This window comes from Balaenoptera acutorostrata, chromosome 1, assembly GCF_949987535.1.
Source record: "Balaenoptera acutorostrata chromosome 1, mBalAcu1.1, whole genome shotgun sequence".
Classification (NCBI taxonomy): domain Eukaryota; kingdom Metazoa; phylum Chordata; class Mammalia; order Artiodactyla; family Balaenopteridae; genus Balaenoptera; species Balaenoptera acutorostrata.
Genome location: NC_080064.1, coordinates 119,407,104 through 119,434,395, shown reverse-complemented (window position 1 = coordinate 119,434,395; position 27,292 = coordinate 119,407,104). Strand labels below are relative to the sequence as shown.

The following is a 27,292-nucleotide window of genomic DNA, read 5'->3' as shown; positions in this document are numbered from 1 at the left end:
AACGGAATCACTCTGCTGTACGGCAGAAATTAACACAACACTGTAAATCAACTATACTTCAACAAAAAAAATTTTTTAAATATTGTAAATAGAACATACTGCAAGAAAGAAGTGAATGTAATTTAAAAAGCAGGGAAGTATAGACCATAGAGCACAAATTTCATTTTCCAATTTTCTACAGAGATTATCATGGTAGTTCACATTTACTGCTCAATTATTATGTACTCGAAACTAGGGATACAATGATAACACATGGCTCATGTCTTCAATGAGCTCAAGGCATACACAGTGCTGCTGGAACAGAGGTGGTGACAAAGTAAGAGGGGAAACTGGAGGAAAGACCCACTGATTGATAGGAAAGACTTATGACTGATAGGAAAGTATTATGTAACCAGGACTGAAGTTTTGTGGTCATTCTCAACTCTGTGATAACAGAACTGAATAGTCTCCTTAAAACAGTGTGTGTGGTAGGGGAAAGGAAAAGCATAAAATACTTGGCAGGAGAAAAGTATAAGCCTTGAAAAGTTAAATATAAATTTTAGAATCCCTAATAAAACACCAGAGTGACATTAACCAGTTATTCCATTAGCTTCAAAAAATAAACTTTCCTAATCATCACAGTGATCTATATCATGCAAATTCATATCCAGGGTGTGATGTAGGGAGTAAAATCTGAGTTGAAAATTAGAATCTGAACTGAGGGCATTATTGTTATTTATTCCCTTCAGTTGGCTATTTTAACCTTTCTCACTAAGAAATCTTAGCTCTATCTTGAATTTCTTTATATACAATACTCTGGATTTAGAAAACTGGATATATTAAAATCCAAAAAGAAAAACTATAAACACAAAATTGGACATAGCTAGATTTGTACTTTTCATTAATTCAATCAACAAATATTTACTGAATACCAACTGTGTGCCAGGTACTGTGCTAGGTGCTGGAATTCCAATAGGGAACAAGGGAAATGAAGTCTCCATCCTCAAAGACCTTAATGGAGAAGATGGACCAAATACAAGAAAACAAACACATAAAATAAATCCAAACTGTGGTAAGAGCTATGAAAGAAATATACATATGGTTGAAATAGAAAACCAACAACAATGTCTACTTTAAATAAAATGGTCTGAAAAGGAGATGGTATTTAAGACAAGGCATAAAGGATGAGAGGAGGCCAGCCCTATAGAAACTGGGGTAAGAGTGTTCTAGGCACAGGCAGGTGGGACAAGGGAGGGTTTAAGGAACTTAAGGAAAACTACTCACCAGCTGAAGAGTTGTGAGCAAGTGAGGGAGGCACAAGATGAGGTTGGAAAGACAGAGACCAGATTATGATAAGGAATACTAAATGTAATAAGAAGCCACAAAAGGGTGTTAAGTAGAGAAGTGATATATTTTAATTTACGTTTATGCCTTGCCATTGTTACCAAAAACAGTTTTGATAGAGGCAAAAGGGGAAGCTGGGAGACCAGCTAGAAGAGATCTATAGCAATCTGGGCAAGAGCTGAAGATACTATGGACTAAGGTGGTGGCAATGAAGATGAAGAAGAATGAACCAATTCAAGATAATATTTGGAAGGAACATCAACAGCACTTGTTGAAAGGGAGGAACCAGGGTTTCTGGCTTGAGAAACAGAAATGAAGAAGCCTGTTGTAACCATTTTATCCTGGGTTGTCTGGTGGGCGAGTGGTGAAGCAGTCCTCTCACAGATGAGGGAACATGGTGCTGCTCCCAAATGCATCGTAGTCTCTGTCTGTACAGTGTCCAAACCACAAGGCTTGATTGATCCAGTTTCACTGTTTCCACCTGAGCTGATAAGGGCCTGCCTCTCTCAGGATCCTTGTGGAGCCATGTGGCTGACAGGGTCTTGGTGCTCTGGCCAGGTGTCAGGCCTGTGGCTCTGAGGTGGGAGAGCCGAGTTCAGGACATTGGTCCACAAGAGACCTCCCGGCTCCACGTAATATCAAATGGCAAAAGCTTTCCCAGAGATGTCCATCTCAACGCTAAGACCCAGCTCCACTCAACAACCAGCAAGCTCCAGTGCTGGACACCCTATGCCAAACAACCAGCAAGACAGGAACACAACACCACCCATTAGCAGAGAGGCTGCCTAAAATCATAATAAGATCACAGACACCCCAAAACACACCACCAGACACAGTCCTGCCCACCAGAAAGACAAGATCCAGCCTCATCCACCAGAACACAGGCACTAGTCCCCTCCACCAGGAAGCCTACACAACCCACTGAACCAACCTTAGCCACTGGGGACAGACACCAAAAACAACAGGAACTATGAACCTGCAGGCTGCAAAAAGCAGACCCCAAACACAGTAAGTTAAGCAAAATGAGAAGACAGAGAAACACACAGCAGTTGAAGGAGCAAGGTAAAAACCCACCAGACCAAACAAATGAAAAGGAAATAGGCAGTCTACCTGAAAAAGAATTCAGAGTAATGACAGTAAAGATGAACCAAAATCTTGGAAACAGAACGGAGAAAATACAACAAACGTTTAACAAGGACCTAGAAGAACTAAATAGCAAACAAACAATGACGAACAACACAATAAATGACATTAAAAATTCTCTAGAAGGAATCAATAGCAGGTGTCGGATAGCAGAAGAACAGATAAGTGACATGGAAGATAAACTAGTAGAAATAACTACTGCAGAGCAGAATAAAGAAAAAAGAATGAAAAGAATTGAGGACAGTCTCAGAGACCTCTGGGACAACATTAAAGGCACCAACATTCGAATTATAGGGGTCCAAGAAGAAGAAGAGAAAAAGAAAGGAACTGAGAAAATATTTGAAGAGATTATAGTTGAAAACTTCCCTAACATGGGAAAGGAAATATTTAATCAACTCCAGGAAGTGCACAGAGTCCCATACAGGATAAATCCAAGGAGAAACACACTAAGACACATATTAATCAAACTATCAAAAATTAAATACAAAGAAAAAATATTAAAAGCAGCAGGAAAAAAGAACAAATAACATACAAGGGAGTCCCCATAAGGTTAACAGCTGATCTTTCAGCAGAAACTCTGCAAGCCAGAAGGGAGTGGCAAGACATATTGAAAGTGATGAAAGGGAAAAACCTACAACAAAGACTACTCTACCCAGCAAGGATCTCATTCAGATTCGATGGAGAAATTAAAACCTTTACAGACAAGCAAAAGCTAAGAGAATTCAGTACCACCAAACCATCTTTACAACAAATGCTAAAGGAGCTGCTCTAGGCAGGAAACACAAGAGAAGGAAAAGACCTACGATAACAAACCCAAAACAATTAAGAAAATGGTAATAGGAACATACATATCAATGACTACCTTAAATGTAAATGGATTAAATGCTCCCACCAAAAGACACAGACTGGCTGAATGGATACAAAAACAAGACCCATATATATGGTGTCTACAAAGGACCCCCTTCAGGCCTAGGGACACATACAGACTGAAAGTGAGGGGATGGAAAAAGATATTCCAGGCAAATGGAAATCAAAAGAAAGCTGGAGTAGCGATTCTCATATCAGACAAAATAGACTCTAAAATAAAGACTATTACAAGAGACAAAGAAGGATACTACATAATGATCAAGGGATCAATCCAAGAAGAAGATATAACAATTGTAAATGTTTATGCACCCAACATAGGAGCACCTCAATACATAAGGCAATGAGAAAACCATAATTCAAAAAGAGTCATGTACCACAATGTTCACTGAAGCTCTATTTACAATAGCCAGGACATGGAAGCAACCTAAGTGTCCATCGACAGATGAATGGATAAAGAAGATGTGGCACATATATACAATGGAATATTACTCAGCCATAAAAAGAAATGAAATTGAGTTATTTGTAGTGAGGTGGATGGACCTAGAATCTGTCATACAGAGTGAAGTAAGTCAGAAAGAGAAAAACAAATACCGTATGATAACACATATATATGGAATCTAAAATTAAAAAAAAAAAAATGGGGGCTTCCCTGATGGCGCAGTGGTTGAGAACCTGCCTGCCATTGCAGGGGACACGGGTTCGAGCCCTGGTCTGGGAAGATCCCACATGCCGTGGAGCAACTAGGCACGTGAGCCACAACTACTGAGCCTGCGTGTCTGGAGCCTGTGCTCCGCAACAAGAGAGGCCGCGATAGTGAGAGGCCCGCGCACCGCGATGAAGAGTGGCCCCCGCTTGCCACAACTAGAGAAAGCCCTCGCACAGAAACGAAGACCCAACACAGCCAAAAAAATTAATTAATTAATTAATTAATTAATTAATTAATTTTTTAAAAAATGGTCATGAAGAACCTAGGGGCAGGATGGGAATAAAGACACAGACCTACCAGAGAATGGACTTGAGGACACGGGGAGGGGGAAGGGTAAGCTGGGACAAAGTGAGAGAGTGGCATGGACATATATACACTACCAAGTGTAAAACAGATAGCTAGAGGGAAGCAGCCACATAGCACAGGGAGATCAGCTTGGTGCTTTGTGACCACCTAGAGGGGTGGGATAGGGAGGGCGGGAGGGAGGGAGATGCAAGAGTGAAGAGATATGGGGATATATGTATATGTATAGCTGATTCACTTTGTTATAAAGCAGAAACTAACACACCATTGTAAAGCAATTATACTCCAATAAAGATGTTAAAAAAACAGAAAAAAAAAGAAGCCTATTGTAGAGAAGTGGGTGGAAACAGAATACGGAGAAGGACCTCGAGTTTCACTATGCAGGTGTTAAGTTTGAAATGTTAAAAGAGAATTCAAAGAAACTACTGTATATATGACTCTAGAGACTCAGAAGTCTGGACGGGAAACATAAATTCAAGAGTCATCGGGATATATAGAAATGGATTGTATGCTAAATTATGGCAGAAAGAAAACAAAAAAGTTCACAGTTCCAAGCCTTAAGATTTGGATAGCAGAGGAGCCTGCAAAGATGAAGCAGAGCCCATGAAAAAAGAGGAAACTAAAAATGTAGCAATACAAAAGGAGAATGCTTCAAGGAGGAGTGATCTACACAGCCAAGTGCTGAGGAAAGATCAAGTAAGATGAAAACAAGTTTTCACTGAATTTGACAGTGAATTCACTGGCCCCCTTGACAAAAATAATTTTTGCAGAGTGGAAAACTAACTTCAGGATAAAAGTCAGAGACTTCTCTGTATGCCACATACAAGGGGAAAAAAGCAACAGCTGAGGGTATATAGATGATTCTTCCCTGCAGGTTGCACCAGAAACATTCTTGATGTCCTTTCTTCTGCCTGTTAGGGTTAAGTTATTTGAAATAAAACAGAGATGGTGGTACACAAGTAACGACTGCACACACAAACGGAAATCAGCCTAAACTAGCTGTTGAGGGAGAAGAAAAAAAACTCTGCCTTGCACTTGGTAAATTCTGAATGCTTATAAGAAAAGGCTGTTTGCCACACTAAAAAAAAAAAAACTGCCAAGAACAAAGATCTGTCACATACTTGTTATTTTAAAAATCAGGACTAAAATACAAATGCTTAAGTCCATCAGAAAAGTCTAAAACTACTACTGAAAATGTAATTCTGATTTATAATTTTATTTCCTTGTGATAAACTCTAGTAATGATTTCTGCACATCTGTGCTGACTGGCTTTGTTCTATCAGCCAAAAATATTCTTTGGAAAAGAAAAAAAAATCTGATAGGAAAAATATCAGGAAAGGGACTGGGTGGAGTTGAAGGGGAAAGAAAAGGGAGAACCTAAGCCAACATGCAATCTGGAGGCAATTAGATCCACACTAGGCCTGAGATGGTCAGGGTTCTAGGCTGCCTGCAAACCATTCCATACCAACAGAAAACATTTCAACAAATAAATCACTAAAGTGAAGGACAGTATTAAGGAGCTAGAGTGAATGAGAATTCCTGGACTATAGGTTCTGGCTGATGCCTTATGTGTAGGGTGACTATCCTTTTCCCTTTATCTAAGACAGTCCTGATTTATGCCTGACGTCCTGACATAAATATTACTAGCACCACCTTTCATTCTTAGAAGTGCCTCAGTTTGGTTGACAAACTATATGGTCGTATTATTTATATACCACACATTTCTAAGACTGAAAAAATATATGCAGTTAATTATTAAATAAAAGGCAAATGCAATATTATAAATTACAACATCAAGAACCTACTCCTTTTTTATTTGAACCAGTTCTCGTAACTCTCCTAAAAAATGAGACATAACATAAAATAAGCTGCATTAAAAAAATAAATACAAATGTCATGGCTGAGTATAAATAAACCACCTAAAATTCAGTTTAAAACAAATTCATACTTGGTGCTTCCAAATGTTTCACAAACATGTCTTTGGTATCTGTTATTCAGTATTTATAATAATAACAGAAAGAACATCAAATAATGGACCAACACCTAAATCTCCCAAGTGCCTCAATAATAACCTTAGATATTTCAAGAGACTTACACGTAACCTTTACAAGAATCGATAATCACATCCATTTTTTACTAAGACCAGTAACCCAGATTATGCACAGGCAGTGGTGACTCTGGGGTCAGGGACAGAGAGATGGCTTGCATTTCATGCATTACTTTGAAAGCTGATAAATTACAGCCTAAAAGTCATCCAGACCTCTAGTTTGAACTAGTACAATCAGTGTACTGTGCTTTCCAGGAACCACCATATTACCTTACTCTAACATGGACATATAATAAGTGAAGGCTTCTATTTATTGTAGTTAGTGCAAAATAAGTAATATTCTTGTCAAGCTTACCTGAACGGTAATTTCTGGTGTCTAATCTCATTCCATTTTTAGCAACAAGCTATACAACCTAAGTGGCACACTCTCAACTCTCACACATCCAAAGACTATCTATTAAAAATGTAACCTTTGCTGGATCTCATGTAGACAACAACAAAACTCAGAATTACAGGACATGTAGGGCAAACTTGGAAAAATTATTTAGTAAATTAAAAATTCTATTAAACTCTAGGAATATTCAGGGACTCTCTTATATGATCACTAAGATCAGTATTTCAGAAGTATGGCTAATTTGGGCACGTAAAAAAAAAATGGCAGGAAATGTTAGGTTTTCCAACATCATGGCATCTATCACATTCTATGTTGCATTACAGTCACTACCATATACTTCTTTGGATCCTCTGCCACATTTAGCATAGTACTTTGCACACTGCAGCTTCCTAAAAAAAAAATGAATACTAGCATTTTTTCCAGGAAGACTAAATGAAGACAAGCCTGAAGGACCATGGTAATAATCTCATTAAATGGTATGGGTGTAACAAAGTTAAAATCAGGAGAATGATTCCCCTCTGGCCTTTGGCCTGTAAAACCTTAGTTAAGAGTAAACAAACCTTTAATGATTTTCAAGCATTATTCTGTGTCACAGTTGCCACACTATGACCTCCCTTTGCCTTGTTAGTCAAGGACCTAGCTCCATTTGGCTCTAACAACAATTACAAATAACACAGGAAAATGTTTATGAAAAAGTATACAGGTCTGAAAAGGTCCACTATAACCTTCTTCTAGTTGACATAACATAGAAATTGTATTTTCGTAGAGTTAAGTCTTTTACTATTGACAAGCTATATGGAAATTTACCAAGACAGAATTAAATTATAACAAGGGAAGGAGATTCAACAAAAATCACAATAAGCAAGTATAAATGATTTTATCTAATGACTACAAATAGGTTCAACCATATCATTCCACCAAATCGTATCTATCACAGATGATATAGTAACAAATATTAAATACATTATATGTATAAACATATGATAGATAAAATAACTATATTAAAGACATTATATACAATATAATATGTATATATTTTATGTGTTTCAATTTGTATATTAGTGCACACAAACTGAGATTTTTAAGGTCACATCTCTATAAGAATTCTGAAACTGGGACAGCTTTTAAAAAGTATCTTTATGCTTAGAACTGATCTTAAGAGTAAAATTAATGAATGTCCTTGTAACTTGTTTGCTCTACTAGTTAAAATTGTGTATAAACAATTTAGATGTAAATCTAACCTGTAGCTGTTTTTCTGGATGATACCATCTGATGTGTCTTGCTCCTCTTTAGCAGAAAATTCTAGAAGATGCCTCCTTTGATTTGTAGGGTTCACACCAGGATTCATTCTCCTGGAATCTCGTTCCAACATACTGAAAAGTTTAAAATGTTAAGAAATAACTGAAATAAAAATATGTCATACATATGCATACTACATGTAGCTCTGAAGCAAATCAAAATTCCTTTTGTAGCTCTATACACACAGCAAGAATACTAGGCACAGAAGCAAGTCAAAACAGCTTACTGATATGGTCAAATCCCTAGCTTGGCATACTGTACATATATGAAAAATAATTTTGAAAATAATTTTTATAAGTATAGAAGTACCTTATTTATAACCTGTTTAGACAAAGTCAGTATTCTATATGCTTTAAAAACTATAATTATGTTATGTGCATATATATATATATATATATATATGAAGTAGAAACAGGTACCTAAAAAGTAGAAATAGGTACATATAAACAAATTCTAAACTCAGATAATAACTGGAATAAGAAGTCTTGCTAGATGCTGCAAACTGATTATTTTCAATGAGGAAATACTTCAAATGAAATGGGAATTTTTCTCTTTATCAACAGCCAAATTCTTTAGATTTTCACAATCCCAGAAGGCAGGCTATCAAATAAAGCTAACAGAAATTTTTTTAAATGCCTATGAAAGTTTCCTATTTACTTCTTTCTCCCCACTCTCCCTAATTCCTTCTTCATGTATTTGGGGCAAACATATGTATATCAATATCAATCAAATACTGCAATAGTTATTTAACACTTTTATTCATTCATTCATTCATTTATTTATGGCTGTGTTGGGTCTTTGTTGCTGTGCGTGGGCTTTCTCTAGTTGCGGTGAGCGGGGGCTACTCTTCATTAAGGTGCACAGGCTTCTCATTGTCGTGGCTCCTCTTGTTGCAGAACACGGGCCCTAGGCGCGCAGGCTTCAGTAGTTATGGCACGTGCGCTCACTAGTTGTGTCTTGCAGGCTCTAGAGCGCAGGCTCAGTAGTTGTGGCACAGGGGCTTAGTTGCTCTGCGGCATGTGGGAATCCTCCTGGACCAGGGCTTGAACCCGAGTCCCCTGAATTGGCAGGCAGATTCCTAACCACTGTGCCACCAGGGAAGTCCCAACACTTTTAGCTCATTAATCAAGGGCTTAGAAATTTGGCTCATCAGTAAGATATCTTGTGTGTGTGTTTAATTTTACAATGCCACACATATAACTTACACTAGTCATAATCTTCTTGAAACTCAGCACAAAGGGAATTTCCCTAGAGAAGCACAAAAGAAGGGATACCAGATTCTATTTAGAGGGATGAAGTAGAGGAGGAAAATAAGGCTGACGAGAGCATCACAGTTAAGGGTCCTGTGATTCTAAGAGAAAAGGAGTTCTTTGGGGTTTAGTAATTTCCCTCCAAATTTGGGGAAAGGGATGTCAGGTGGAAGCAAAAAGCAGGTATACCTCTCTAGACTCTTTTTCTGATATCTTATTACGTTCCCTATTCTCCTCAATTCTTTACCCCCAGAATCACTGCCTTCCAGTGGTTCTCACAGGCATGCTGTGGCACTTTGGCATACTACAAACTCTTCAAAGGTGTACCAACAAATTATGACCATTGTGTAAAATTTAATTTTGCTACAACTGAGGCTACATTTTGTTACAATTGTATTTTTCAGACAGAATGTTTACCTGAGTGGTCACAAACAGTATAAACCCTTCTGCAAATGAGGTAAGAGGCCTAATGGAATGTCCAACTAAACTCAGGAAAACTTAGTTTGGTGATTATTTTAGAAAACATGAGATAAGCAGTAAACAAAACAATTTTGTCAGGAAGCCAAATGAAGAATGTGATGATAACTGCAGAATATATTTTTTCTTTTCGAAACTTATGTTTTTGAAAAGTGTTTACTTTTTAATCCTTTCAAGTGTAATGCTAAAAATTCTACTTAGGAAAGTACGCAGTAAACAAAATCAAAGTTAAGAACTTTCCCGGCAGTTTACAGCATCTCAATTAATTCACCCCCTACTGGCCCACCCCTCAATTGCATTAGTGAAATATCCACATAGTAACATTCCTGTTTGGTGGAAGTACTCCCTCAACCCCGCCAATCCCTAGGAGAAGCTCTATCACCCTAACTATTTAAGAATTGCGTATGCGGCCCACCCACATTTTATTTCCATTGGAGAGTGTTGAGCTAAAGCTCCTGGGAAGGAATGGTGTTTGGGAGGGGAGCAAATTCTGGGTGTCCCTCCCTGGGATTCACTTCAATAGGGTCCTCTTTTTTTTTTTTTTTTTTTTTTTTTAACTAGGAATGCTTTAACTAGTACCACCAGTCTTGGTACTAGTTCTGGACTCTGTGGCTATTCAGAACAAGTCTAAGCAAGCCTTCTTCCAATGTCCAAAGACACCTAACATCCCCCGCCCCTCACTCCAGGCTTTCTTTTTCAAGGCTTTAGTTTCTTCCATATGTTCCTCTTTATAGTACAGTCTTAGGTCCCTTCAGCATATTTGGTCACTCCCCTCTCAATATGTTTCTCAGAGATGGGTCCAGAACTGGCCACAACACTTCTGAGGTAGTATGACCATTATAGGATGGAACAGGGTATAATTCCTTCCCATGTTCTAAATATTATTCTTCCACCAATATACCTAATATCAGGTAGGCTTTTTTGGCAGTTACATCATACTCTATATAGAGGCTGGTTTAATTAAAACTCCAACTGTTCTCACAAACTAATTTTGGACTATTACCTCCCCTTCCTTTCCTCTCTCACTTCCAATTCTGAAGTTATATAATTGAGCTTTTTGATCCAGCTGAATAATTTACATCAAATTCCTCTTAAAATATCATTCAAGAACTTTTAGAATCCTAATTAGCAAAAGAAATTCTCCTTCGAAGCAAGGAACAACATACCATCAACATCCTCAACTGAGTTATTATTAAGATATCGAAAAGAACAGAGCAAAGAAATTGAGCCCTGCAGCATGCTCCTAGGGAGCGCCTTCCAAGTTTGTAAAAACATAAGTTAAACCACTTATGAATTAATTGTAATATATCCTAGACCAAAATTCCCTGTCTTGACCACAGAGATATTACAAGACTGTTAAACATTCTTCTAAGATGCAAATACAGTATAACAGCAGCAACCATTTTTTGAGCACCTACTATGTACTAAGGAATGAAAGCTCAAAGAAAGTTGAGGCTCAAAGAGTTTAAACGGTTTGCCCAAGGTCATGCTGTGATATGGTAATTTATAAAAAGAAATATATATTTGGTCACAACATTTTCCTGGCACAGAGCTCCTAAAACCCTTGGAATTTCCCAAGTGATAAGACCCATAAAGGTGCCTTTTGCTATGTCAATGAGGTGACGCTGGAAGGCCCTTAGGTTACCTAAGGCTAGAGAGTAGAGAGAACCATAAGAATAGAGAGTTGGAACTTTCAGTCCCACCCACCACCTCGCAACTCCAGGGAGGGGAAAGGAGCTAGAGACTGAGCTCAATCACCAATGGCCAATGACTTAATCAATCTGTCTCTGTCATGAAGCCTCCAAAAAAACCCAAAAGGAAGGGATTCAGGGAGCATCTGGGTTGGTGAAGATTCAGGGACAGTGATGAGCTTGAAGAGGGCATGGAAGTTCCCTGTCCATTCCCCCATACCTTGCCCTATGCAGCTTTTCCATTTGGCCATTCCTGAGTTATATCCCTTTATAATAAACAGGTACTCTAGTAAGCAAAATGTTTCTCTGACTTCTGTGAGCCACTATAGCAAATTAATTGAACCTGAGGTCATGGGAACCTCTGATCTATAGCCCGTTAGCCAGAAGCACAGGTGACAACTTGGATTAGCGATTGATGCCTGAAGGGGGTGTAGGGTAACTCTTGTAGGACTGAGCCCTTAACCTGTGGGATCTGACACTATCTCCACACTGTCTGTGTCAGAATTAAGTTTAACTGTAGGACACCCAGCTAGTGTCTGAGAATTGCTTGGTGGTATGGGAAAAACCTCCCCACACATTGGAACTGGGTGATCAGAACCCTTAGGGAGAACTGTTTGGTGGTGTGGAAAAACATACACTGGAATTGGTGTCAGAAATGTACGTGCTCTGAGTAATTAACAAAGCCAGGATTTGGGTCCAGGATTAGAACATCATCACTGCATTATGTTGACAACATTTCCCAGAATGACTGATTGATTCACTCATTTATTCAACATGTACTAGATACCTATTATGTTCCAGGAATCATATTTGATGCTAAAGACTCAAAGATAAAAATCAAATACAGTGTGTGTGTGTGTGTGTGTGTGTGTGTGTGTGTGTGTGTATGGCGGGGGGGGAAGAGTGATACAGACGAAAGATAATAGAGGGATTAGCCGCATAATAGGGGTTAATGCCGAATGTTATGGAAGCATATAGCTAGGGCATTTGATCTTTACCAAGAGGATCATGAAGTTATCTTAAATTACAAGCAGTAAATAAACAGGTGGAAAGGAGGATGTGAGTGAGAAGGCATTTCATGTAGATAGACTAGTATATGAAAAAGGACACAGTCATAAGAGAGTATGTTTTGCTCGGGGAATTGCAGGTAAAGCAGGAGAGGGTATGTAAGTGGACATGTGCATGTGCAAGCACAGTGAGAAAGGGATCATCTCAAGAGAGAAGGAAAAGAAAGGAGACTAACCGTATTGCAAGGCTAGATTATTTATGGATGGCCCTGTCTGCCACATTATCATTAAGTCTAGCAATTTATTCAATAAAATAAACAAAACTGGTATGTTTTGTTCTTGTTTTAATTGTGGCTCCCAGTTAACATATCCCTTTCTATATCAAAATCTTCCCTATGAATAATATTAAATTCCCTGGTCTAATGGGGAAAATCTACCTTCTTTCTTTTAAAAACTGGTATTACATTTGTCTCCTATTCATCTAGACTACTTGATGATTACCACTGCCAGAAAAACAGCAGATTACTAGAACGGTTCCTCTGCTTTCCTATTTCCTGGCTAGGGATCTTAAAGCTGTTTGCAAGGCTCTCATAGTTAACTGCCAAGTCAAAGTGGCTGCTATGGCTGCTAGGAGTAGCTTCTATACTTTTACTTTCTTGAATCCTACTGTCAACTAGCAGTTAACACACTTTGTTAGTTCCTCCGGATCAGAATGCACCTTCCCCTAGCACAGTGATTCTCAAAGTGTGGTACCTGGACCAGCAGCATTAGCATCACCTGATAACTGGTTAGAAATGCAAACTCTCAGGCCCCATTCCAGACCTACTCACCCAAAAACTCTGGGAGCGGTGCCTAACGATCTGTTTTAACTAGCTGTCCAGGTGATATACGCCAATGTTTGAGAGCCACTGTTTTAAACTAATCTTGTTTCTCATAACATCTTTCCTACCTCAATTCCCTAAAAACTACACGTTGTCCACAATAAATCCAACAGAAGTGGACAGTTTGGGGAAAAAGATGGGGAAGTCAGACGAGAGGGATGTGGAAGGACACAATCAAAAACGATTTATGTGGGCTTCCCTGGTGGCACAGTGGTTAAGAATCTACCTGTTAATGCAGAGGACACGGGTTTGATCCCTGGTCTGAGAAGACCCCACGTGCCGCGGAGCAACTAAGCCCGTGTGCCACAACTACTGAAGCCCACGCGCCTCAACTACTGAAGCCCGCGTGCCTAGAGCCCGTGCTCCACAACAAGAGAAGCCACTGCAGTGAGAAGCCTGCGCACCGCAACGAAGAGCAGCCCCCACTCACCACAACTAGAGAAAGCCCGTGCGCAGCAACAAAGACCCAACACAGCCAAAAATAAATGAATTAATTAATTTTTTTAAAAATGATTTATGTGGTTTATGGATGATTTACGGAGTAAATTACAAGAGTTCACAATCATTAGTACTTGGAAGTTTTTAAAGAGCTCTTCTACTGATCATTGTTCTTTTGATGATTTTATTACCACTGTGAAAACTGGCATTTCGACTCACAATTTGTGACTGTTACAAGCAAATGCCTTGAGTTTAACTATCAGTTTAGGTTATTCCTTCTGTAATTGGACTGTGCTATAATCACTTAGCAGCTACAATTCCTAGGAATCAGTTTTAATGTTGATTGGTTTGGCTCATAAGTGATCACTATTTTTCCCACTGCCCAGGTGAGTAATGATTTTCACAGTGTAATGACAATATATGTTTAACCATAGCTACTTTAGTAACTTTTACCCTTTTTTAGCCTGAGGGCTCACTCAGATCTCATTCAATGGACTCCACAAAAAGGATCTTCACAACACTTTTATTATACGGAGTCAACAAAGCATTTTAAACAAGGAAGTGGGTCAGAGAAGAGGCAAAAATAAGGATCCAAACAGTCTATAAGTCTCAATTTTATTATCTACCCATTGGGCCAGAATGTATTTTGAAAAGGCAATATATTAAGAAATTTTAGAAAGAATCTTTTAAAGTTTTTCACTTTTTTGTTTTTGGTTGTTGTTGTCATTTGGTCCCAATTCCTTGTAAATTTTTTTTGAAGTCTTAAAATGAAATTTCTAAAAAAATTAATTAATTAAATAAAGTGAAATGAAATTTCTCTTAAGCTAAACTACAGAGAAGCTGACTGTCCAATTCAGCTCAAAACAACTATATATGCTTGAACCTATGAAATGACCTATAGAAACTAATTTTAACCATCTAAATAACTGCAAATTTACATTTTCCTTGTTTTTATTAATATCTGAAAGACATAAAGGAGCTTTATTTTACTGCCAGAATTCAAGACTGTCTTAGTACAATTTGGACAACACAAATATTAAGAAAGGAATTTGACAGTCCTTATAATGACCAAATGTACAAAAGAGTATGAGAAAATTACTGTTGATATGAACTTTTAGATTCTTGGCATGAGTGTTTTACATCATTCAATGTCCCTTTTTGTTAATTTTGGGAAAAATAAATTTCCAAGAACACAAGGAGATGACTCAGAGTCACAATAAGAATTAGTATAATGATTAACTGTTTATAGATCATATATTAATATGGCAATCTAATCACTTTTCATAATTAGCTTAAATCAGATTCTATTCAGTATTTTTAAATAAACTAATAAATATTTTTTAAAATAGAAGTCTCTATGACCAGAAACATGCTACCCTGTAAGAATCACAACCGTTTTAAGCCTTAGAATAATCATTACACCAATAAACCTTGCTCATGTTGTGGGTCAATGGGCCTGAAAAGCACAGATTAATAAAACACAAGTAATTTCAATTTCCCCAAAAGTCTGGAAAAAGTATTATAAGAACTGTTACTTTACTGTTTCATTTATGAAATTCTAAAAGCCAACAACTGTTTTAGATTATTTATGAAGCCAACTTAATCCTTAAGATATGATTTCAGATACCCAATGTTCATACCAAGTAGCTGAACAAAAAATGGCAAATTCTCCAAATCTATTCTTCCCTTTGCAAACCTGTTTCCTTATGGTACAAGTTGGTCAATTTTAAGTTCAAGCCATCTCAGCAGGTAAGAATCTTACTGGTTCCCATCTCCGAAAGAAATCCATATGCTGCTATTCCTCTCCCTGAGAACTGCACATGAAAAAGTGAAATCACTTTAAGCTGGAAAGAGCATGAAGATCCTCAGGTTTTAATGTGGAATAGAGGAAAGAACACAAAATTTGGAGTCAAGAGATATGGATTCAACGTGTGGCTATGAGACTCCCCAATTGAGTTGCTCTGGGAAAGCTGGTTAACTTCACTGAACCTCCAATTCCTCACATGTAAAATAGGAAAAATAAATATTTCACAGGGTTTTTCAAAGATTCAAATGAAACGATGGATGCGAACATGCTTTATAAATCGGAAAGTGCTATGTGTCCCACAGATGACACAGCAGTTAGTGGCACAGCTTGTCTTCCTGCCTGCCAGGTTCAGGCTATTCTCAACATAGCAACTGGAATGATTGCTTTAAAATCTAGGTCAGATTACTATGTCACTCCTCTGCTCAAAACCTTCAGATGGCTCTTCATTTCTATCATGGTAAAAGCCCAAATCCTTACAATGACCAAGGCCTCACTAAATTTAACACCTCCTTCCACCGTTTTCTCTCTGGCATCATCTCCTATTACTCTCCCCCTTGCTCACTTTAGTCCAACCACACTGACCCCCTTGCTTTTCCTTGAACATGCAAGGCACACTTCCACCCTAGCACCTTTGTGCTGGTTGTTCCCTCTGCCTGGAATGCTCTTCCTCCATATATCCATATGGCTATTTATCACCTTTAAGCCTTGGTTCAAATGTCTACTTTACAGTGATCACTATTTAAAACTACAATTCCAACAACCACTCTCACACTTGTAAAACCATTTACCCTACTATATTTTATCCCTTTGTTCTATTATTTCACTTATTATGTTTGCTGTCTGGATGTCTCTGTAGGTACAGAGACCTGTTTTGTTCGAGGACAATGCTTAACCCATAGAAGGCATTCTTTTTTTTTTTTTTAAATAACAGATAAATGAATTTTATGTAACATTCTGCCTCATGCCAGGAGAAAAAATCCAGATCTTTATTTTAGGGAAACTAACCCACAACTCAAGAACAGCAGGTGGTAAACTCATTATTATACCATCTCCAGATCCAGGAACAGGAAATTATGTTAATTTTCATTGCAACTGAGGCTAAAGACAGGGAGTTCCCAAGGGAGCTCTCCAAATCTTAAAAAAGCTATTTTTCTCTGTTTATTGAATGGTTCACAGATGATTTTTGCAGACTTGTAGTAAATGGGGGTAATTTACTAGAAACAGAAATTTGACTGAAGGAAGGAATAGATCAATAGTTGAGATTTTTTTTAAAAAATCCTCTAAATAGCAGTTCTCAGAACCAGGGATTACCAGACCCTGAGAAGAAACACGTACTTTACAGTGGCAGTTTGCCAAGTGAGCCAACAAGAGCAAGAAAACAACCTGAGGTTCTTTCATCCATTCAGTGAACAATTATAAAGCAAGCACTCTCCTAACAGGTGATGATCAGTCTTGGAACCCAGCCACTATACTCCGAGGAAGGCCAAGCAGCTTGTGGAGAGGCCCAAATGAAGAAAAGCCGAGACCCTCTAGCCAATAGCCCTGGCTCAGGTCCCAGCTCAGGCCAGCACCAACCTGCTGGCCTGATGAGTGAGCCAGCTCGAAAGTAGGTCCTCCACCCTGAGCCAACCCCGCTGATACTCCATGGAGCAAAGAAGCACTGTTTCTACTGAGATGTTGAATTTCCCAAACTGCAGATGTTTCAGCAAAGTAACTGACTGCTATTGTTTTAAGCCTTTAAGCTTTGGGGTGGTTTGCTACACAGCAATAAATAACTAATACACTATAGTTATTAAATTGCTGAAGTCAATGAGTCAATGTTTCATACAAAAAGTCTGTGTGCAAACAACTCTTTGGTATCCTCTCACTTGAGAAAGGCACACTCTACTCATTCTCAATGTCAAAAAGATGCCTGTAAATTTGAGTGCAATCTCTTCTATTATATTCCCACCAATCCCATCAACCCATAAAATATATATTTTCTCCTTTCACATCCAATCTTAAGCTTTAGGAAAACGGGTAAAGTTATTGGATGGAGTCCTAACTCCTCTATCTGTAAATACCAACTTCTTCTCTGCGTGGATCGCTGTTGTTCTATTAATGATTAACACAAGGGCTCCAAAGGCAGGCTGTGAATCCCAGCTCTGCCAAACGTTAGCTGTGACTTCAGTTTCCTCATCTGTAAAATGGAGATAATAACACTTACCTTAGAGTTCAAGGAGGAATTGATTTTGTATAAAGTGCTTAGACTAGTACTTGGTGCAGAGCAAATGTTTGATAAGTAAAAGCTTAACACAACAAAACACACAAAAACTGCTACCTTTACCAACCAAGTACAGGAGGTATCAACATACAGCCAAACCCAGATTATTTTGAAACTGCCTTCACTTTTTTATTCATCTTCTTTTTTCCAACGGTCTTATTTCCATTTATCTCTCATTTTCAAATTCACATCACACACAAAAAAAGGGGGGAGAAGGAAACATGAAAGCAAGTAATGCTGTTTTATTGAGAATTCCAGTAAAAGAGTTGAGATAGAAAGCCATATAAGGCATACAGACTATCTGTGATTCCCCAATATTAGCTCCTCAGAGCTCATGGATTGTGACAAACTGCCTGGGAACATAAGACATCAATGCCAGCTTATGTTCACAACACACAGACACCGTGAAGTCTAGATGCACAGCACACACAATTCATGCTATACTAGCCATAACTCTGTTAAAAACAATCTGTAGAATAACCCTTAAAATATGTTTCAAATGCTTACTGAAATGACAGAACAGGTCAAATCTGGAGAAAATAAGACATTAAAGGCAAACTGCCTAGAAGCGATAAATAATTACATATATATTTTGAAAAATCAAAAGTTTCAAAGTTATCTTATACTACCTTAATATTAGGCTAGACCTTCACTTATTACAAAGTAAAGCTGTGTATTCCTCTATTATTTATGTTTTGCACAGCTCAGTACTGAAAATGGTGCTTGAGAAAGCTATTTCAGACAAACCATCCACTGGTCCTTGTTTCATGTTAAACTAAGATTTGTAGTCTAAAGAAAATATCAAAGTAACCAACTTAAACTCTGACAGTTTTCTCATCTGCCCTAGTCTCTCACTGATGCCCTCTCACAAGACAGAAGCAGCAGAAGTTGCCACATTATCTCCTTTTATCTTTGAAAGTGACATAGTGACTTATTCAAGGTAAAGAAGGAAGTTAGCAAAGGATGTACGTTTCTGATTTCAACTGCCCTTCCCTTCACTGTAACAAATAAAGTCTGAGGGGGAAGGTAGCCAAGTGATATATGATAAAGCCACTGTGATACCTCCTCATAAGCCTCCCTATATATAACTCACACGAAAGCCAAAACTAAATCAACAGAATTTTCCACGCCCTCAAAACTCAGCTCTTCACTACTGATAGACTCTAAGCCATTTTTTTAAAGGATGGAATCCACAGGGGCTAGAAGAAAAGAGAACCAATTACTTTGTGCAGATACTTTTTTGAAGAACATGAGTAAATTAGACTATTTGGGAAAAGAACTGCCCTTAGCTCTGCTACCTCTCTGCAATCCCAGATTCAATAACACCTGGTATTTAGATGTATTTCTTCAGTTTATGTGTCACTTTGATAAATGTGGAAAGTACTTTTAGCCAAAAACTTGAACTAGATTTCATTTAAAAACCTGGCTGAACAAAACCATGTACACTTGGTGGTTTGAAGTCTGACATTTAAATTATACAGTAACTTTTAACTTACAGCCAATAGTGATATCATGCAGCAAAGTGTGCTCAGCAATTGAATAAGGAAAAAAAACTGAAGCCAGATTTGGGGACAGGCTCATCTCAGGATAAAGAGCTAGAATTATCCCTATAAAAATAATGAAAAGCTGACAAACTTGGAGAATATTGGAATTAGAGACATTTTATTTCTAACCAGTTTCAGGCCACTCAAATTCAATACCATATTCGCTGTGGTTACCTTTCCCCTATAATATAGTCTCATAAGAAAACCACAGAGTAGCTGGTCCTTAAGTAGTACAATTTGCCCTTCCTCATCCAAGTCTGATGTCTCAAACTGTAAAGATTCTGGTTCTTGTGAGGGGACAGCACCCAACCAGAACAAACAAGGGAAAAGTATTATCAATTTCAAACACTTGTTAACTTTTTTTAACACCTAATATATTTAAAACCGCCTCGGGATGTTGCCTTATTATTTGCAGAAAAGGAGAATGGTTATAGTGACTTTTTAAATAGTAGAAAGGGAAAAATGTAACAAAGGAATCTATATACTGAAGTCTTATGTGCCAGGAAGAAGTTCCTCTCACAGGGTTCTGTAATGATTCCTGTTCTGTCCAAAACACAGGTCCATAAATTTCCTCAATTATATAATACAAACCTATGACTATACAAGCGTCTGTCTAGAAATTTAACACAATTTATCTTATATATATCATCTTCTAATTTAATGGATAAGTACTCTTACAATTACCATAGGGGTCAATATATAGAAAGAAATATAAAACTATACACAGTAGTTTTCAACCCTGGACATACCTCAAGATCACCTAAAGAAAAATACTTTGTTTAAAAATAAATGATTTAAGGACTTCTCTGGTGGCACAGTGGTTAAGAATCCGCCTGCCAATGCAGGGGACATGGGTTCGATCCCTGGTCCAGGAAGATCCCACATGCCACGGAGCAACTAAGCCCATGTGCTGCAACTACTGAGCCCGTGCGCCGCAACTACTGGGCCCACGTGCCACAACTACTGAAGCCCGTGCACCTAGAGCCCATGCTCCACAACAAGAGAAGCCACCGCAATGAGAAGCCCGCGCACCACAATGAAGAGTAACCCCCACTCGCCGCAACTAGAGAAAGCCCGCGCACGGCAATGAAGACTCAGTGCAGCCAAAAATAAAATAAATGAATAAATAAATTTTTTAAATAAAAATAAATGATTTAGACCCATCTCACTAGATTCCATAGGTTTGGGGTAGGGCTCAGTTAGCTCTCTTTTTAAGATTTCGTAGTGATTATGTACAGGAAAGGTTGAAAAGCACTATGAGAGAATTTACCAAAAAGTCATCCAAACTGTTAAGGAGAAAAAGAAAATTAGCAAAACATCAGACAAATTTCTATGATAAAAACTGTAGCCCTACCATTACTCAACAGTCAACAAAACTCAGAACATAACAAAGCTGATAATAAACAACAGATTGCAAGTAGCATTTAGACTGATGTTTTTCCAACTAGCTCTTGATCACCCTGTTTTATAAAGAAGGAATTATTTTTAACACAGTTTGTTGCTGGTTAAACTTTATGTTGATAACAGAATCTTTCAGAAATTCTTTTCTTTCTATCAAAATTAATCTATTTTCCCTTTTTCTTCCCTTATTTCCCCCTCATTTCTTAAATAAATTCAGCTTCCCTCTGCGAAGAAATATTTTTACCAGTGTCTAAAATGAACACTGCTCATTTCCCCTACCTCACTGTATTTCCTTGGTATCTGTACAAGTCTGAGATTTACATCAATCCTTGGGGTCTGGGAGCAAGTTAAACTTACCTAATGTCAAAATAGTGATGAAGTGCAAACTTAAAACAACAACAAAACTTACAAATCAGACAGAAACACAGCATAGAGAAGTAATGAAAAACCATGCCTTTGGTATGAACAACATCACGTATGAACTTTGACCACTGCGTTAAGGAAGTACGAACCCAAGAGGAGGAAATTCTAAAGATTAAGTCCTCTCCCTAACAAAGAAAATATCTTTCTCAACCTCATAAAATTTAAATGTAATAACGATTTATACTGTACCCTATCCAATTTCAACGTCTGTTAGAAGGTTTAGTGTCTGAAAAATGACTAGAAGAAACTACATTTATAGTGCAGAAAGTAGTAGTAATGAGATAAAGAGAACAGCTATGAAAATTAAGGTTATCTTAAAAAATGTACAATCAGAAAAACATAAAGAAAATGGAACCAGTCATACAGAGTGAAGTAAGTCAGAAAGAGAAAAACAAATATTGTATATTAACACATATATGTGGAACCTAGAAAAATGGTACAGATGAACCAGTTTACAAGGCAGAAATAGAGACACAGATGTAGAGCACAAACGTATGGACACCAAGGGGGGAAAGCGCTGGGGGGTGGGGGGGGTGGGGGAGGTGTGATGAATTGGTAGATTGGGATTGACATATACACACTAATATGTATAAAATAGATAACGAATAAGAACCTGCTGTATAAAAAATTAAATTAAATTAAATTAAAAAAAAAAAAAGAAAATGGAACCAGTCATAAGAGGCCCAGGACTCAAAAAAAAGCTTTTTTTGCCATTTTTATTCTTTTAAGAGGGGGGACAACTTCTCTTCCATTTCTGTATTATACCTTGGTTACTGTCATGTGTCACACACTTCCCTTGGAATGTCCTTCTCTCCTTCTCTCCTTATAAATCTTTAATTCTACTTTCCTCTGTGAAGTCTTTCCTTATAATAACTCTCTCCATTTATCTCCCTCTTCTCAGTACAACACTCACAACATACACCACATTACTTGGTGCTCACTATGACATTTCCTTGCACTAGTCACTGTTTCATGCTGTTCTCCTTTACAGTGAACATGATGGCCTATGTGACCTGAACACAGCCTACCCTTTCAGCCCAATTGTTTACCATTCCCCACCATACATTCTATGCTCATTAACATTCAATCATTCATTCAGTCACTCAACGATCATCCAACAAATATTTATCAAGTAGCTACAACACGTCAAGCTCAATCTAAAAGCAAGGTAAGCTCTAGCCATCCGTGACTGCTTCTTACTGTGGGTAAAAGCCATCTTCTTTCACCTCTCTAAGCATTTGTTCAGAATATTGCCTCTGCCTGGAATGCCCTTTCCTCTCTGTCACCATGACAAAAACCTTCTTTGCAATTCAGTGCAACATGTGTCTACCATGTACTATATACACTATGCTAGATGCTGAGAATATATAAAAAAAGGAATAAGGCAGAACTTCTATTCTCAAAAAAAAAAAAAAGGAGGGAATTCCGTGGCAGTCCAGTGGTTAGGACTCAGCACTTTCACTGCCAGCGCCCAGGTTCGATCCCTCGTTGGGGAACTAAGATCCCACAAGCTGCTCAGTGAGGCAAAAAAAAAAAAGGAATGGTCCATGGGAAACTGTGGAATCTCAATAAAGTAAGCACCACTAAGAATTAAAAAAAAAAAAAAAAGGAAAAAGGAGTCTATAGTGATGAAGACAGATACACCAACAAATAATTAGTAAAATATGATACATTCTATTATATGTATACAGGATAATTTGGGAACACCAAGAAATACTTAGCCCAGCCTAGGGGTGAGCTGAACTTGCTCAATGCCACTTTTGAAATCTGTAATAACAATTCCCTTGCTTTTCTTTATAGCTATACCATTTATGCACATGCATTCATAATGTACAGTTTTTCTGATTTGAACTTTCTATAAATGTAATCATATTGTACATATTTTTCTGCAATTTGCTTTTCCCACACAGTATGGTACTTTCTACAAGGTCTGATAAATAGCATTTTAATACCATAATTTAAAACCAAATTTCATTATGACTTCTTTGATCTATGGGTTATTTAGAACTGTGTCTTTTAATTTTTAGTAGTATTGGAGTTCTTAGTTTCATCTTTTTGTTATTGATTTCTAGGTTAATTGCACTGACAGTGAATGTAGTCCATGTTAGTTTTTGAAACTTGCTGATATTTCCTTCATGACCTAGTACAGATTAATTTTTAACACTTTCATATATGGTTGGAAAACTATGTGTTGATAGATGCCATATATATACATACAGCCACTAGATCAAATTTAATAATGACAATAATCAAATCTTCTGTATCCTTGCAGATTTTCTTGTCTATGTGGTCTATCAATTACTGAGAGAGGTATGCTAAAATTTCCCACTATGGCAGCAGAATGTCAATTTTCTCCTGTAGGTCCATCAGTTATTGTTTCCAAGCTATATTATTAGGAACATACTAATTTAGAATTATTATATCTTCCTGATAAACTATACTTTTAAATCAGCATGTAGTGACTAGGTCTAGTAATACTTTTCTCCTTAAAGTATATGTATCTGATATTAATAGAGTAACTCCAGCTTTCTTTTAGCTACTGTTTGCTTTTCCATCCTTTGATCTTCTACTTTTCTGTAGCTTTATGCTTTTAGGTGTTTCTCTTATAAACAGCATGAAGTTGAATTTTGCTTTTCTCCCGCATCCAGTCTGACAATCTTTGCCTTCTAAATGCACAGTTCAGTACATTTCCATTTATTGTGATTACAGATAATATTCTAGATTTATTTCTACTACAATATTTTGTGCTTTCATAATCTAGCTGTTTCTTTATTTCTCTATTCATGCCATCTTTTTGACTGAATCTGAACACCTCATTCCACAATACTACTTCTAATAGATTTTGAAATGATATATTCTAATTATATTTTGTTAGATGTTACCTCTCAAAACTTTAAAATGCCAATTAATTTAACAAGTCTAAACATAGTCATTATCTTTACCTACTTCCCAAACAACAGAAACTTTGAGTGCTTTAAGTTCAGTCACACCCCTCACAATGTATCAGATGTTATTGTCCAGAAATTATAGTAGTCCCCCTTTACCTGTGGTATCACTTTCCGCAGTTTCATTTACCTGCGATCAACCACATACTAAAAATATTAAATGAAAAATTCCGGAAATAAACAATTCATAAATGTTAAATTGTGCACTATTCTGAGTAGCATGATAAAGTCTCGCACTGTCCTGCTCAGTCCCGCCCTTTCAAGACGTCAATCATCCCTTTGTTTAGTGTATCCCACTGGTTTAGTCACTTAGCAGCCATCTCAGTTACTAGGTCAACTGTCGCAGTATCAGTATTGCCGTGTTTGTGTTCAAGTAACCCTTATCTTACTTAATAACGGCCCCAAAGTGCAAGAGTAGTGATGCTGGCAATCTGTATATGCCAAAGCCGTAAAGTGCTTCCTTTAAGTGAAAAGGTAAAGTTCTCTACTTAATATGGAAAGGAAAAAAATCATATGCTGAGGTTGCTAAGATCTACGGTAAGAACAAATCTTCTATCCATGAAATTGTGAAGAAGGAAAAAGAAATTCGTACTAGTTTTGTCATCACATCTCAAGCTGCAGAAGTTATGGCCACAGTGTGTAAGTGCTTAGTTAAGATGGAGACGACATTAAATTTGTACCATAAGCTATTTTGAGAGAGAAAGAGGTCACATTCACATAACTTTTATTACAGTATATTGTTATAATTGTTCTATTTTATTACTAGTTACTGCTGTTAACCTCTTACTGTGACTAATCTATAAATGAAACTTTATCATGGGTATGTACGTATAGAAAAAAACATAGTATATATAGGGTTTGATACCATCCATGATTCCAAGGCATCCGTGCGGTCTTGGAATATATCCCCCAAGGGTAAGGGGGGAATACTATACCTCCATCTTTATTTGTTTTAACCTTACAAACTAGACATTGTTAATGTTTCATACCATCAACTTTTTTAAAAGTTTCATTCACATTTATTATTTTTGTTGTTGTTGGCTCTTCATTTCTATATCTCAAAATCTTCTTTGAGGTTATTTTCCTTCTTCCTTAATACCTTGACACTTTTGAAGATTACAAAAATATTTTAATGTCCCCCTCAATCTGGCTTTATCTGATGTTTCTTCATGGTAAAACCCAGGTTATGCCATTTTGGCAAGAATGTCACAGAAGTGATGTTGTGCCCTTTTCAGTGCATCACATCAGGAGGTACAAGATGTCAGTATGTCTCATGACTGGTGATGTTACTTTGATTACTAAGTTACTGTAGTGTAACCCCATAGTTATGGTAGTGTCTCTTAATATCTCTCAAGTTTTCCATCTCTATGTCTCTCTGTGTTACATTCTGTATAATTTCTTCAGATCCATCTTCCCATTTACTATTTCTTTCTTCAAATGTGCCTAATTTTTTGTTTTAACCTGTGCACTGTTTTTCTAATGTCAACTTTTTAATTATTACATTTCCAGATTTTTTTTCAAAATGTCCTGAATAATTCTTAGTCTTTTGTTCTTTCGTCATACTTCAATTCCCTCTTTTATTTAACATATTTATTTTACCTCTAGTATCTGTTAATTCAAATATCCGTAGTCTTTCAGAGTTTTATTCTGCAGTTTATTTCCTCTAACTCTTATTCATGGTGGCCTGTTTCCTGGTGTGTTTAATAATTTGGGGGAGGTGAGAGGATGTGGATTCATGTTCAGTTGGAACCCTACCTTTGGCAATTTTTTAGATGTCTGTTTAAAGTGCCTTTCTCTGAGAAGGATTTACATTTGATCCTGCCAGGAGACTAGCAGTACCACCAACACAGGACCGCTTAAACTAAATTTTTGTCTTGGTTTTTTCGGGGGCCACACAAGTAGTGTAAATTCAGGCTCAAACTGCATGAGTTAGGGCTTGTGGTAAAGAGAAAATTCTTTCTTTATTTCTACTCTACTCAAAGCCAATACCAAGATAGGTACTTACCAACACTCTCCCTATGTGGTATGGCAATCTACTTTTTTCTCTTTTAGCAACCAAGAATGTCATTCTTTGGAAGTTCCGGCTTTATTTGGGTGGGGGTAGGAGGGCTTCAGTTGTGACTTCTCACCTTGTTTGGATCCAGAGCTTTCTTTCCTCTTCCCAGATGCTAGGACAAAAGGATGAGGAAATAACTCTAGGACAAGCACCACTTCCAATGTTAGCTTACCATTATGGATTTATGTTACCTTAATATTCTGGTCTCTGAGAAGTGCTTCCTTTTCCTCAGTTCAGCCATGAAATAAAAGAGTTTTGATTTGTTTTTTAATCCAGCATTTTCCGGTGTACTAAAATGCAAAGTTTCTCTGTACCTCTAGCCCACCATACTGCCAAAAACAGAAGTCCTTAAGGTTTCTTGAAGAATGGTAGGAAAAAAAAAATGCTTTATGGTTTAGTAGAAAAGGCAGAGTTTTCAATGATCATTTCTTAAAAAGAGATCTGAGTTAAATTTCAGGTTCTGCAACTATAAAATACGACTAATGATCATAGAATCAACCCCAATGAGTAGTAAGTAAGAAGAGGGTTTCCTACCAATTCACATTTGTCCTGTTAAGCCATTCCGTGCTGCCTAGAGTTACTATTTTTATAGACCACCCAGAGTAGGCCAGTTCTTTGAATCCTGTGCCAAAAATAGCTAGATGCCTTCTTTACCATCCACACGATATCAATAAGGTCAGAAAAATTAACCCTTTTAAGTCTACTTAGTTTATTTTCTTTTTCTGTGTGATGACTATTCAGTAACCCCAAACTCTCCAAACTAGTCAGTTTTGCTACACATTACTTTGACAAAACTCTCTTACTTTAGATGTAAGATGTATTTACATTTCATCACCAAGTGCCTTCAGGAAATGTTTCTTAAGGCATACCTATATTTGGCAAATGTGTGTTATATATTTTCTCACTTGGACCCATACCAGTAAGGCACAAAAGTTCAATTCTACATTGAACATCTGAAACAACATTAACAACACTACTATGGTAATGTGATCTCTTCTGAAAGAGTTTAGCTTCCTAAATTTAAAAT

At 37.3% G+C, this 27,292-nt stretch overlaps 1 protein-coding gene across 1 annotated transcript in view; it reads right to left on the bottom strand.

Moving 5' to 3' along the window:
* ATF6 (activating transcription factor 6) overlaps positions 1-27,292 on the bottom strand; it is a 228,199-nt gene that overhangs the window by 140,461 nt on the left and 60,446 nt on the right. Inside the window, exons 10-11 of the mRNA XM_028163936.2 lie at positions 26,339-26,377; positions 8,025-8,156 (exon numbers count right to left, since the gene is read on the bottom strand). Coding sequence (XP_028019737.2) covers positions 8,025-8,156; positions 26,339-26,377 — 171 coding nt within the window. The remainder of the gene's footprint in view (positions 1-8,024; positions 8,157-26,338; positions 26,378-27,292) is intronic.